We start from the raw sequence: 11,273 nt of genomic DNA on the forward strand, positions 1-11,273 counted from the left end.
GGGGGGGCCGCCGGAGACGATGGGTCCCAGCCGTCGAGGGCGCCAAGAGGGTCTCGGAGGCCGAGCTTGAATGAGGTGAGGGCTTGCACCTCGGTAACGGAGCTCCGTCGTGGGTCGCCGGAGACGGCGGCGGAGAGGACGGCAGCGAGGTGGAGGAAGAAAATGACCGTTGCTGCCATGTAAGGAGATTGCAGAGTTGTAGCAGAGAGAGTTTTTTTGTCTGTCTAAATATTACAAGGGAGCGTCTCGTGAGCGTGGCAAGAAGAAGCGACGTCGTTTTGTTTCTCTGTGGTTACTGTGACGGTTTGTTGTTCCCCATAAGCTGGTTCGAAAAATATATAAAATATAAAAAATAGAGTTTCATAGTATATGATATAGGTCAAGTTAAAATCAATAAAAAAATAATAATTCAACAACCGTAAAATTTAAGAATGGAATTTCTGCTCTATTAAGTGTATTGCCAATCAAATTTTATTACTTGAAAATTTACGTAAGCTATTACAAGTTGGTTATTTTTATTGAAAATTTATGTAAGTTGAGTTGAACGAACCAATTTATCGAGTTTGAGACATATATAATATTTTTTTATTTATATTTATTTCTAACTTAATGATAAATAAAAATAAATATATAAAACTTAAATATCACAAACTAAATCAGAAAAGTGTTGATAAAAATTTCAAAAGAGAGAAGAAACAATCCAACAATGGTTCAATCAAACGATTTGGTATCAAAATAAAAAAAAATTGATTATTTACAGAAAAATTATCAAATGATACATTACTTTTAAAATTATTAAATGTTCTTTTTTGTTTGAAGCATATTAGTCTTTATTATTTACTTTTAAATACATTACTTTTTGTTGATAATTTTATTTAGTATTATGATTTAAATTTATTTTTTTATAGTATGTTTTTAGTAAAAAGTAAAATATCATCACATAATTATATAATTTCTAGATTTATTAATAGTTATTTTTAAAATTTTATAAGAAAATTATTTTTAATTTAAACTAAATTGTAATTCTCGTGTGGATTTTTTGTTGTTTCATCGGTAATTAATAGTAAAATAGCATGGTATTAATTGGGTAGCTATTTTATAATAAGATAAATGTGTTATTGGAGGCAGACACAATAAATAAATAAATTATCCATTTATGGATCCATAATATGGATATGAAATAAATTAGACAATATGCGAGCAAACCAAAAATAGATGTTTAATCATATGAATGGTGAGACATAGATATGCAATGTGGATCAAATTTTTGAAGGAAAAATATATTTTTGTTATGAAATAAACAAGATTATATCCATATGGAATAATACCCAAAATGAACACTATAAAAATATATAATAAGCATTTTGAGACTTTTAACATCTTGGAATTAAAATATTTGATCTTAGAATGATGGTTTGTGCCGCAACAAATGGACCACAAGAACAAAAATGAAAAAGCAGGAGAGAGAGATACTCTATATATATATATATATATTATAGCAATACAACTTTAATTAATTTTATCGTATCATATCAATCAAAAACTGAATTTAAATACACAATATAGTTTGTTATAAATAAGCACTTCTAAATAACAACTAGCAGAATTACTTTGATTATTCTTGGCGTCTAAATAAAAGTTAGGTATATAAGGAAATTTGACGATGCTTCGTGTTTATACGTAATAAGAAAGTTTTTAGACATATATGATCAAACCGTAAACAATTTGTAAATTATGGTTAAAAATATAACAATTTTAAATCAAAAACAATTTAAACTGCCAAATTTTAATGAAAATAGAAGGTTTCTTATAAAAAAAAATTATTAGAATTTTTGTTTTTGTGGTTTTGGACATAATTAATAATTCGTAGTCATATTTAATCATATCAACAAAATATGGGATAGTAACAAGAAAAAGTGTATATTTTATATGATAATCTACTTTAAAAATTATTTTTGTCAAACTATCATATTTCCAAAGCATCTACTTCTTCAAATTCCGTTGTAGTCTAGATGGTTAGGATATTCGGCTCTCACCCGAAAGACCCGGGTTCAAGTCCCGGCAACGGAAAACAATGGTTTTTAAAAAAGTGTATATCCATTCTACTTTTAGATGAGACTCGGTTCCATTTTGATTATTGTTCGGTTAATAATTAAAAATATATATTTTCTAAAGTTGGCTGTAAATAAATAGAAAAAAAATTCAGATTTTCCTTAATTTTATATATAAATTGTTACTTGGGTTAGGCCCAGGAAATGAGAGATTGGGCTCAACCCACAGAAACTAAGCCCAGTAAAACAATACGCAATAAATAGTGAATGGAAAAGAGATTTTCCAACCTGAATTTTTTGTTTTCTTTTCTATCTTTTTTAATTAAAAAAAAAATATGCGTCTCAGCGCCAAAGATGGTTTATGCTAGATTTGGTCGTCGTTGTTAGAGATTTGACTCGAGAATGATAAGATCTAAATATGTAGAAAAACCGTTGAAAAAGTTGAAGTAAGAGACATTTGCTGAAACAGTTCTTGTTGCATGGTTCGGTTAATTTAAATAAGGTTGTATGATTTTTCCAAAACCGTTGCCAGTTACTAATTTGTCTTTTTTAAAAAGATGTATTGATTGATTTGGAAAACTATTGTAAATTTGGTTGACAAACCGAATATATGCGCTTGTATATATATTGTGATTTTTTTCTTCCAAAGAATAAAAGCGTTGTTGCAGATATGGTTTATTAAAATATCTGGAAGACGTTTTCTTCCTATTATCGTTTCTAAATGTTTTTGTGGGCCACTTACAACATTTATGCACCATGACTTATTATTTAACTTTCATTCTTCTTTGTTTCACTTATTTTGTTTATTATGATGAACTTTAATATCTGTATTACCTTTAATAATTTCTATTGTAACATCATTTATATATATAAGATTTACCGTTGAGACAAAAAAAATGTTGTGTGGGCGAGAATTTTGTCTTTCTCTCGTTTTGGGTTTTACTATGAACCGGAGATGTTTTCTTTCTATTACACGTTGTTCGAGTTCCCTGATTCTTTTGTCGGATTCTAATTGAAACGTAGGAGATGAAACTATTTCACACGAAAAACGATAGATTGTGTTTGGAGATGAACTTGTGGGTGTGTGGGTTGGTTCTCCGACCCTATTTAGTCTCCAATCGGTAAAATATTGGCCCAACTCGCGAGATAGATCCATTTGACACCACTATGAAGATTAGGATATAAATTAAGTTAAAAATGTGATAAATTAATGAGTTAGGTGTAAATTTAGTTATGAGTTTGTAGTATACTATATGTTTGTCTAGAATTTGAAATAAAGGAAAATTAAAATAGAGAAATCAAAAGAAAGATTTAAGAAAACCATTTCAAGTTCTTTCTTCCTTCAAAAGATTTATTAATTTCTTCCATAATATTCTATAAGAGAAATTCAAAGAAGTAAACCTACACAATTTTGATTAAAAAAAATCTTGAACTTTGTTTTTTTGTCAAATAAAATCCAAATTATAAAATCGTGTATGCGTCGGGTTTATTGTTTTGAAAGATACTTGTTTCATGAAAAAAAGTTGTGTGCCATATTATTTTTTATGTGATTTACTTGTTTGAGAGGTACATAGAGATGGACTAATGGGTCATTTTGGAATGGTACATTAAATTGTGATAAAAACAATATTATTAGATCAATATAAATTTCAAAAGCGAAACTAAAAAATTTAAATCCAAATGTACAACAAATCGTATTTTTTAAGGAAACTATTCATCTCTCAACATCTACGATTGAATATAACCTCTTATGATAGAAGAGACATATCTAACCAAAACAGTGTTACTTCAAACTCATGTGTAAATTAAAGATATTCTCCAATCACAGAAAATTTAACGCGTTTTTAGAAAACTTGGATTTTTATTTTGTTGTGTTGAAAATAAAAACAAAACCTTCTATTTATAGATTTGAAAAAATGAGTATGAAAAAGATACAAAAAATATCATAAAAATTTAGTGGAGAAAAGTGGTGATGATGAACAATAATCAAATGGATGATCATATAAATAATGAAAAAATGTGATTAAAACAAAAAAAAAAAACTTTTCTCATCCTCCATTCGAATTAATAAAAATCCAACAATATATATATATATATAGGATCCATTTCATCATATCCTAAGCTTTTTAATTAAATATAAAGAGAAAAAAAAAAGAACCCATTCATTGAAAGAGAAGGCTCATGCAGGTTGTTGTCCAAAGTGATGAACGTGCAAGAGAAGTGTGCCCTAAGGGATCTCCCTCCAACGAATTCACTTTACGATACTACAAAGTTGGTTTTATTTTATATATTTTTCCCCCTAACCAAATTCGTGACCACCAAAATTACATCTTTCTGGATTTTTAGAGACAATGAACCATATATCCCATATGTAAAAGGATACAATTTTGTTAACTTTATAAAAATACAAAAATATAGGATACAATTTATATATACACTGCAAAGTTATATAATTTGTGGGTAATTCACAAGAGACATAACCTTATCTATACAGTCCCCTATTATTATTTTCTTATGTATTATATCTTCCTTTCCGATATTTTTGTGGAACATCATGTTAGGGTTCTATGCGTCCTAAAAAAGATTCAAATTATGATTGTTCCTTTCTCTCTCCTTTTGGTCTCCTCCAATTTTATTTTGTGGGTATTGATGAAACCTAACATTTTTTTTAGGGACCAATCCTAACTGCCAATCGGGATTTTTCATTACAAAAAATGGAAATACAAGTTGCTATAAAAGAGATGTGTAAACTAAGAACCCACCATTCAAACTATTCCGCTCTCCCAAAAACTTTTGTGGGGGAAATCAAGAGAAATGAAGACAAAACCAAACATCATAACTTCATTGTCTCTTGTCCTCTCCCTCGTCCTCCTCCTCTCACTCTTGCAAACGAACAACCTCAGTTTCTGTCAAGCCGCGTCCACAAATGACGTTCATCAAGCCAAGAACCGAACCCGTGAAGCACCCAAAACCAACACTACCAATGAAATAGCCCTCAAGGACAAGAAAAGCGGTTATACCGGCGGTGGAAGCTTCTGTTGGGGATGGGGCAGCGGCGGAGGAGGAGGAGGAGGCGGTGGAAGTGGCGGCGGCGGTGGAGGAGGAGGTGGGTGGGGATGGGGAGGAGGAGGTGGAGGCGGTGGTTGGTACAAGTGGGGATGCGGCGGCGGAGGTGGAGGTGGCGGCGGCGGAGGTGGACTTTTCCTTTAGGTGTTGCAAATGAACTGAAATTATATTTCGTTGCTCCATTTTATCGGTTGGTCTAATTCGTTTATAGAAAAATATTAAATCTTTAGAAATGTTGTTTTAAGTAAATATAACATATGTGTTACTAAACATGTCTTAAATCTTGAAAATCTATCTATTATAGTTATAATATCTTTGATTTAGGAGGAAGAAAGGGGAGGAGAAGTTGGGGACGAGGAGAGTTTGCGAGAGGAGAATATGCACAATGCATGGGGAGGGGAAAGTGCAAAGGCATGAGATTGGATTGTCCTCTTCATTGTGGAGGGCCTTGCTTCTATGATTGTCTCTACATGTGCAAAGCTCATTGCCAACGTTAGCTTTTCTATACATACGTTCATTACAAAACATATGCATATACATACACATTACACGTGTTAATTAGTACATGCACATTCCTATCCATATATATACACACACACACAATGGGAATACTACACATGTTTTGGGCTTTTGGGCTTTTGGGTTTTGTTTATGCAAATCTTTTTGGGGTTTGATTTGTTGTTTTTTTTTTTAAATATAAAAAGGGGTTTGCTTTGTTTTGTGGTGAGATTTTGTTTTTGTCAATAAGGATCCAAAGGATATATAGCGTCGTTATTGATTAATTTTTGTTATAAAATATTACAGAATAATTTTGTGCGTTGTTTCATATTTTCTTCAGTTGTATCATGGTGGGTTGCCTTCTCTATATGTTCTCAAATCACAAATGGCATCTTCATATAATACCAAAAAATTAAATTATAATATGAAAAATAGAAAATTGGGTTACTACAGTCTACAGTGTGGTTTAGGCAAAACTGGAACCAAAACGGGCCCGAGCACTGGGCTTTGTGACTTGTGTCTTATATGTACGAAAAAAATATGATTGATTAATGATTATAAATTTATTTTCTAAAACATCAACCGATATGCATTTTATGTTTTTCTTAAGAAATGACGTAAAAAATACGTATGAAATATTCAAAAAAAAAAACAATGACAGATTGCTCCGAATGAATATCCGGATATATATAAAATGATATTTGTCTTCGTAATATTTTAATACACTTACAGTAATATCCAAATATATTTACATATAGAATTACCAAAATGTTCATAAAATCAACACAAGCAAACAATTTTTTCAAATACCGGATACCTCAAAAAATCCGGACAGTACCCATTCTACTTCCTTCGTATAAAAAAGGAAAACTTCAAAAAAACATATTTTTTTAAAAAATTTAGATAACGCTCGCAACTTGTATTTAAAATAGTTACTTGAGAATAAATTTTTGAAGAAATTATGCGAAAGACAAGAGTACGATACATTCATATAACAATTAGTATGTATGTATCATTTTAGTTTTTTTATAATCCGAAAGTTTATCGGAATTTTGTTCCAACTATATCTCTCAGAAGATCGAAGAAATTCCGATAAAGATCCTTCTCCACATTTAGATTTGAATCCAAGAATAAATCATGTTTTGTATATTGTCTTAACATTAGACCACCTAAATTTAGTCGTGTAATTTTAGTTTGTGTTAAATAATTTATCTTCAAAGACAAAATGAGTCTTAGTGTAGTGGGCATGTTATATATATATATATATACTATGCTCGAATCTTGAGACACCTCTCTCTTTATTCTTTTTTTTTTCTTTATTCCCAATCAAATACAACACTCCCACACCCAATGGCTGTCCAAATCCAACTTGTCTATTTTCCACTTACATGAAACACAGATCTGTCATCATGTAAATCCTGCTTTGGCACATTCATAGGATTTACTAAAATAACGTTAGTGTTGAAAGATATTTTATTTTCTAATTATGGAAACCCATTTGCAAATAATTCACCGATTTGATTTATGATATGGTAAATGTAGACCAAGTGTCTCATACATATTTGGAAACCCAATAAAGGAAACAGATTTGCTCGTTAGCATCTTGTACCATTTGGGTGTTTCAATTCATTCAGATAGGAATCTCAAATCCCACTACTTGCAAAAGTGCTTTAAGATCTTGTGGAATTGAAACTGTTGAGATAATGAAAATGAAAAAAGCAAACAACAAACATCAATTTCACCATATGTACAGAAGACAAAAAGTCTGCAAACAAAAGCTCTAAGCCTATCGCAAAGATTGAAACTTTGATTGAAAAAATTGAAATTGGTGACAAAAGAGCAAAACCCGGAAGAGGAGAAACTACCAGAGGGATCTAGATTTCTTGTTATTGTGCCGAGGGGAAGGGATCTGAGGGACAGTGAATCCACCATCATCAAAACATCTCTTGTTCTGTCCTCCTCCTCCTCCTTGTTGTTGTTGTTTCATGTTTGGTGTTGGGACATAAGAGCAAACAGCTTCTTTGAACATCCCGATCTGTGTGTTGCCGTTGGAGCCATGAGAGTGGTACTGGTTTTGGTGTGATGAAGCCATTGTTTGAGGAATCTGAGGGACCCAAATCCCCAAATTCTCTGATGGAACTGACCCAAAGCTTCTGCTGTTGTTGTTGATTTCTCCTTCCATATATGGCAACATCCCATCATCATTCTGCAAAATCAAAAACCCATTTCAGATGTTTCCTTGAATAGATCAAATCTTTAGATACAAACAAAACATGATCTTTCTGATTAGATGACCAATTAGATCAAACCACTGCGTAGAAAAAGCCTATGAAGCCAAATATGTGACCAGAAAGAGTGAAGAAAACCACAGACCTTGTAGAAACCAAATGGAGGAACAGAAGAATCGAGAAGATCTTCGACATGCCATCCAGGTAACATCTCAATCAGATACTCCGATATCGTGCTCGTACATCCCGATTGATTCGCCGCCGCATCATCGCCGCCGTTCTTGCTCGCCGGTGCCACCGCCACCGCAGCTTCCTGTGCCGGAACCGCCGGTTTCTCTAACTGTGGCTGGGGTTTGTTCAGAGAAGAGTGGATACTGGATTTGATCTGTTGTGCTGACACAGGTTTCTTGATTGGAGGATTCGAGATTGATGAACCAGGAACAGAGCAGTCATGGGTTGTAGCAGAAGAAGGTGAAGAACCAGATGTGGGTTTGTACGGACATGACTCTGATGAGAGCTTGATCCCTGTAAGAAGGAACCTGTCGTGTTTCTTGGTGTGTTCATTAGCCGCGTGGATCGGAGTGTCGCAGTCTTTGCACAGAATCGCCCTGTCTTGCTGACAGAACAAGAACGCTCTCTTCTCCTACACAATCAACAAACAAACAAACCCAGAAAAGGAAAAAAAGGTGAGAAATTTGTCGGAGAATCAGAAAACCCGATCGAACCCGCGATTCATAAACGGAACAACAACAAAACCCATGTCGTGAAATATCGAAAATAAAGATGGAAACCTGGCAGATGTCGCAGAGAGGAGGAGAAGAGGACTGAAGGAGAGAGAAGCGAAGGTGTTTTGAGGCGAGCTTGTTAGCGTGGTGGACTCTGTGGTCGCAGATGGAGCAGATAGAGGCTTCGTCGGCGGTGCAGAACACCGACGCTTCCTCTTTCTCGCAGACGTCGCACTTTATCTTCATCGATCGAGATCGAGAGAGAGAAAGAGAGATTTTGGCTGTTGAAGAAAAGGGAAGAAGGAAGAGGAAGAAGTGGTGAGGTTTTTATGGAGTCTGTAAAATGGGAGTCAACAAGGGGGCCTCTGTTATTCCATCACGTTGTTGTATTGTTTTCTTGTTTAATTGTTCTTTGAATTATTTTTGCGAGTTTTTTGTTTTATTTTTTCTCTAATAGATTCGTTTTGAACAAGAGTATTTTGGGTTTCAGATTTTTTTTAAAAATCTACAGTTTTTATATTAGGTTTCTTTTCATGCATTTTTATTTATAAAATATTCATATTGAAAACTAAATTTTTATTCGAATCAAAGTTTAATTTCTAAAAAAAATAGTGGGATAAAAGATTTAGATGATTCCAAAAAAAAAAATTGGGATTAAGGCTAAATTGATGCTGATGTTGGTGATATTAAGTTATTTTTATATCAAATTAAATTTAAATATAACTATATATTATTCGATTTACATATAATGATATAATGGACAAAATATTGGTTAGATAGAGAGGAAGGGAGACGACGCTCGTGTTGCCGTATAGTTAAAACATTATAGATATATTTATTTTAATAATTTTTTTTTGTAATATTTATGTTCATATAAATATCTTCAGAAACTGTGAACCTTCCTTCCTTGAAATCGGGTATTTTAAAAAGCTACATGACGGCTGAAGAATAAATGGTATGACAGACTTAATTTATTTAAAAACAAAATACCTAAATATTTCTGAATTTATAATTTGATGAAATATTAATTCATAAACTTGTAGGTATATTTATTTATTTCCGAATTTATATTTTTGAATATAGTAATTTCTAAACTTGCTTAATAGTTCCATAATCGTCTATACCACTAATTGACCAAAGCAAAATTTATAAATTATTGTATTCAAAAATACAATTTAGAAATTATTGTGTTAAAAAATGCAAGTTCGGAAATAAATAGGTACATCTACAAGTTTAGAAATTAATATTACACCAAATTAAAAGTTCAAAGATTTTCAAATATTTTTTCTTTATTTTATTCATTTTTGCATAAGAGGTGAACAATTTTATCTATTTACTATTTTGTTTTAAAATCTGATATCTGTACCACTAAATTCATAAAGAATATTCTTAGAAAACAGTTTTAACTTTTAATTAGGAGTAAAAATTTAGAGTTTGGGTTAAGTTATATTTTGGGTTCAATTATTTTATTTTTAAATAAGTCATAATAATTCAATTTTTATATCGAATTCGTTTCGATTTAGTTTTATTTTGATTCATATTTGAATATTACTGATAAAAATATTTATTTTTTTAAAAAAAATATCCCTCCTTTTTTGTTATATATTTTTTTTGTTGGGCTCCGTTTGGAATTGATTTTAAAGAAATTGTCATAATTCAATTTTTATATCATTCATTTTGAATCAATTTAATTATTTTTTATGAAATATTTGGACCGAAAGATAATGAAACTGAAAGGCGATGCTATAGAAATATCAATTTAACATTGATATAGCTAATTGATGTGATTGTGATATTTATTTTCTACAAATATTTTAGACCAATTAATCTAATTCATATGTGTTAGATAACCTTAAAATAGATATAATAAAATAAGCTAATTAGATGTTAGATAAAAAGCCAAAGAATAACAGTATTATAATTTTTTTTTATAAAAAAAAGCCATGGAGGATCATGGTATTAGACTTAATAGCTCCAACTAAATCGGAGACAAAGCCATTCTATTAATCTTTAGTTCCCTAGGCTTGTCCTCCACTCGGGACTTTTCCTTTAGGTGTTGCAAATGAACTGAAATTATATTTCGTTGCTCCATTTTATCGGTTGGTCTAATTCGTTTATAGAAAAATATTAAATCTTTAGAAATGTTGTTTTAAGTAAATATAACATATGTGTTACTAAACATGTCTTAAATCTTGAAAATCTATCTATTATAGTTATAATATCTTTGATTTACTATAAATATTTGGTTTTGATCGTGTTTTCGATCTAATTATATTTTTCAAAAAGTATGAGAAATTTATGTAAATGTCTCTGTTTGAATGAAAACTCAAACCTGGATTGGAAATGAGATTTGCTTCGTCTCTTATCAAGTGAATCATCTAATCTTGATTAAAATTTACCATGATTGAGTTAAATGAAATGTGAAAGGCATGAAATCACATCTAAGTCTAACTCATCAACTCCCTAGACACGAACTCCCTAGACACGGTTGCTTGTCGTGAACAACATCCTAATCATAGTCTATCAATGTATTAGGATTGAATAATTTAATTACGGGATGGACCGTCCATAGGTATCCTCTAATCATTTAGTATGCTCCCGAGGTCAATAACATTCACCATCTAATTATTAATGAAAATTCGCAATGCCCATATATTTTATAGAAAAAATCCCAAAAAAAACACAGAACTTTAAAATTTTGACAA

General features: G+C 31.5%; 2 protein-coding genes and 1 non-coding gene across 4 annotated transcripts in view; 1 reads left to right on the top strand and 2 right to left on the bottom strand.

Moving 5' to 3' along the window:
- LOC104811398 (probable LRR receptor-like serine/threonine-protein kinase At4g36180) overlaps positions 1–250 on the bottom strand; it is a 4,090-nt gene extending 3,840 nt beyond the window's left edge. Inside the window, exon 1 of one of the 2 annotated variants that reach the window (XM_010538076.2) lies at positions 15–250. In XM_010538076.2, coding sequence (XP_010536378.1) covers positions 15–179 — 165 coding nt within the window. In that variant the 5' untranslated portion in view covers positions 180–250. Of the gene's footprint in view, positions 1–6 lie in introns of both variants that reach the window. The other variant, XM_010538075.2, reaches the window with a different exon arrangement.
- Positions 251–1,997: 1,747 nt separating this feature from the next.
- Positions 1,998–2,070, top strand: TRNAE-CUC. The gene has a single exon. It is a non-coding gene; the product is annotated as a tRNA-Glu (tRNA).
- Positions 2,071–7,316: 5,246 nt separating this feature from the next.
- LOC104811400 (B-box zinc finger protein 21) lies at positions 7,317–8,904 on the bottom strand. The gene is made up of 3 exons (XM_010538077.1): positions 8,635–8,904; positions 7,989–8,486; positions 7,317–7,821 (listed from the first exon to the last, which is right to left on the bottom strand). Exons 1-3 carry the CDS (start codon positions 8,812–8,814, stop codon positions 7,477–7,479), a joined length of 1,023 nt encoding a protein of 340 aa, XP_010536379.1. The 5' UTR covers positions 8,815–8,904; the 3' UTR covers positions 7,317–7,476.
- Positions 8,905–11,273: the final 2,369 nt, after the last annotated feature.

Source organism: Tarenaya hassleriana, unplaced genomic scaffold (assembly GCF_000463585.1).
Source record: "Tarenaya hassleriana unplaced genomic scaffold, ASM46358v1 Cleome2, whole genome shotgun sequence".
Lineage (NCBI taxonomy): Eukaryota > Viridiplantae > Streptophyta > Magnoliopsida > Brassicales > Cleomaceae > Tarenaya > Tarenaya hassleriana.

Coding starts and splice junctions, on each gene's coding strand:
- LOC104811400 (XM_010538077.1), bottom strand. CDS start 8,814: ATGAAGATAAAGTGCGACGTCTGCGAGAAAGAGGAAGCGTCGGTGTTC. Junction 8,487..8,634: donor CTCTCTGCGACATCTGCCAG/GTTTCCATCTTT, acceptor TTGATTGTGTAG/GAGAAGAGAGCGTTCTTGTT. Junction 7,822..7,988: donor CTCCATTTGGTTTCTACAAG/GTCTGTGGTTTT, acceptor TTGATTTTGCAG/AATGATGATGGGATGTTGCC.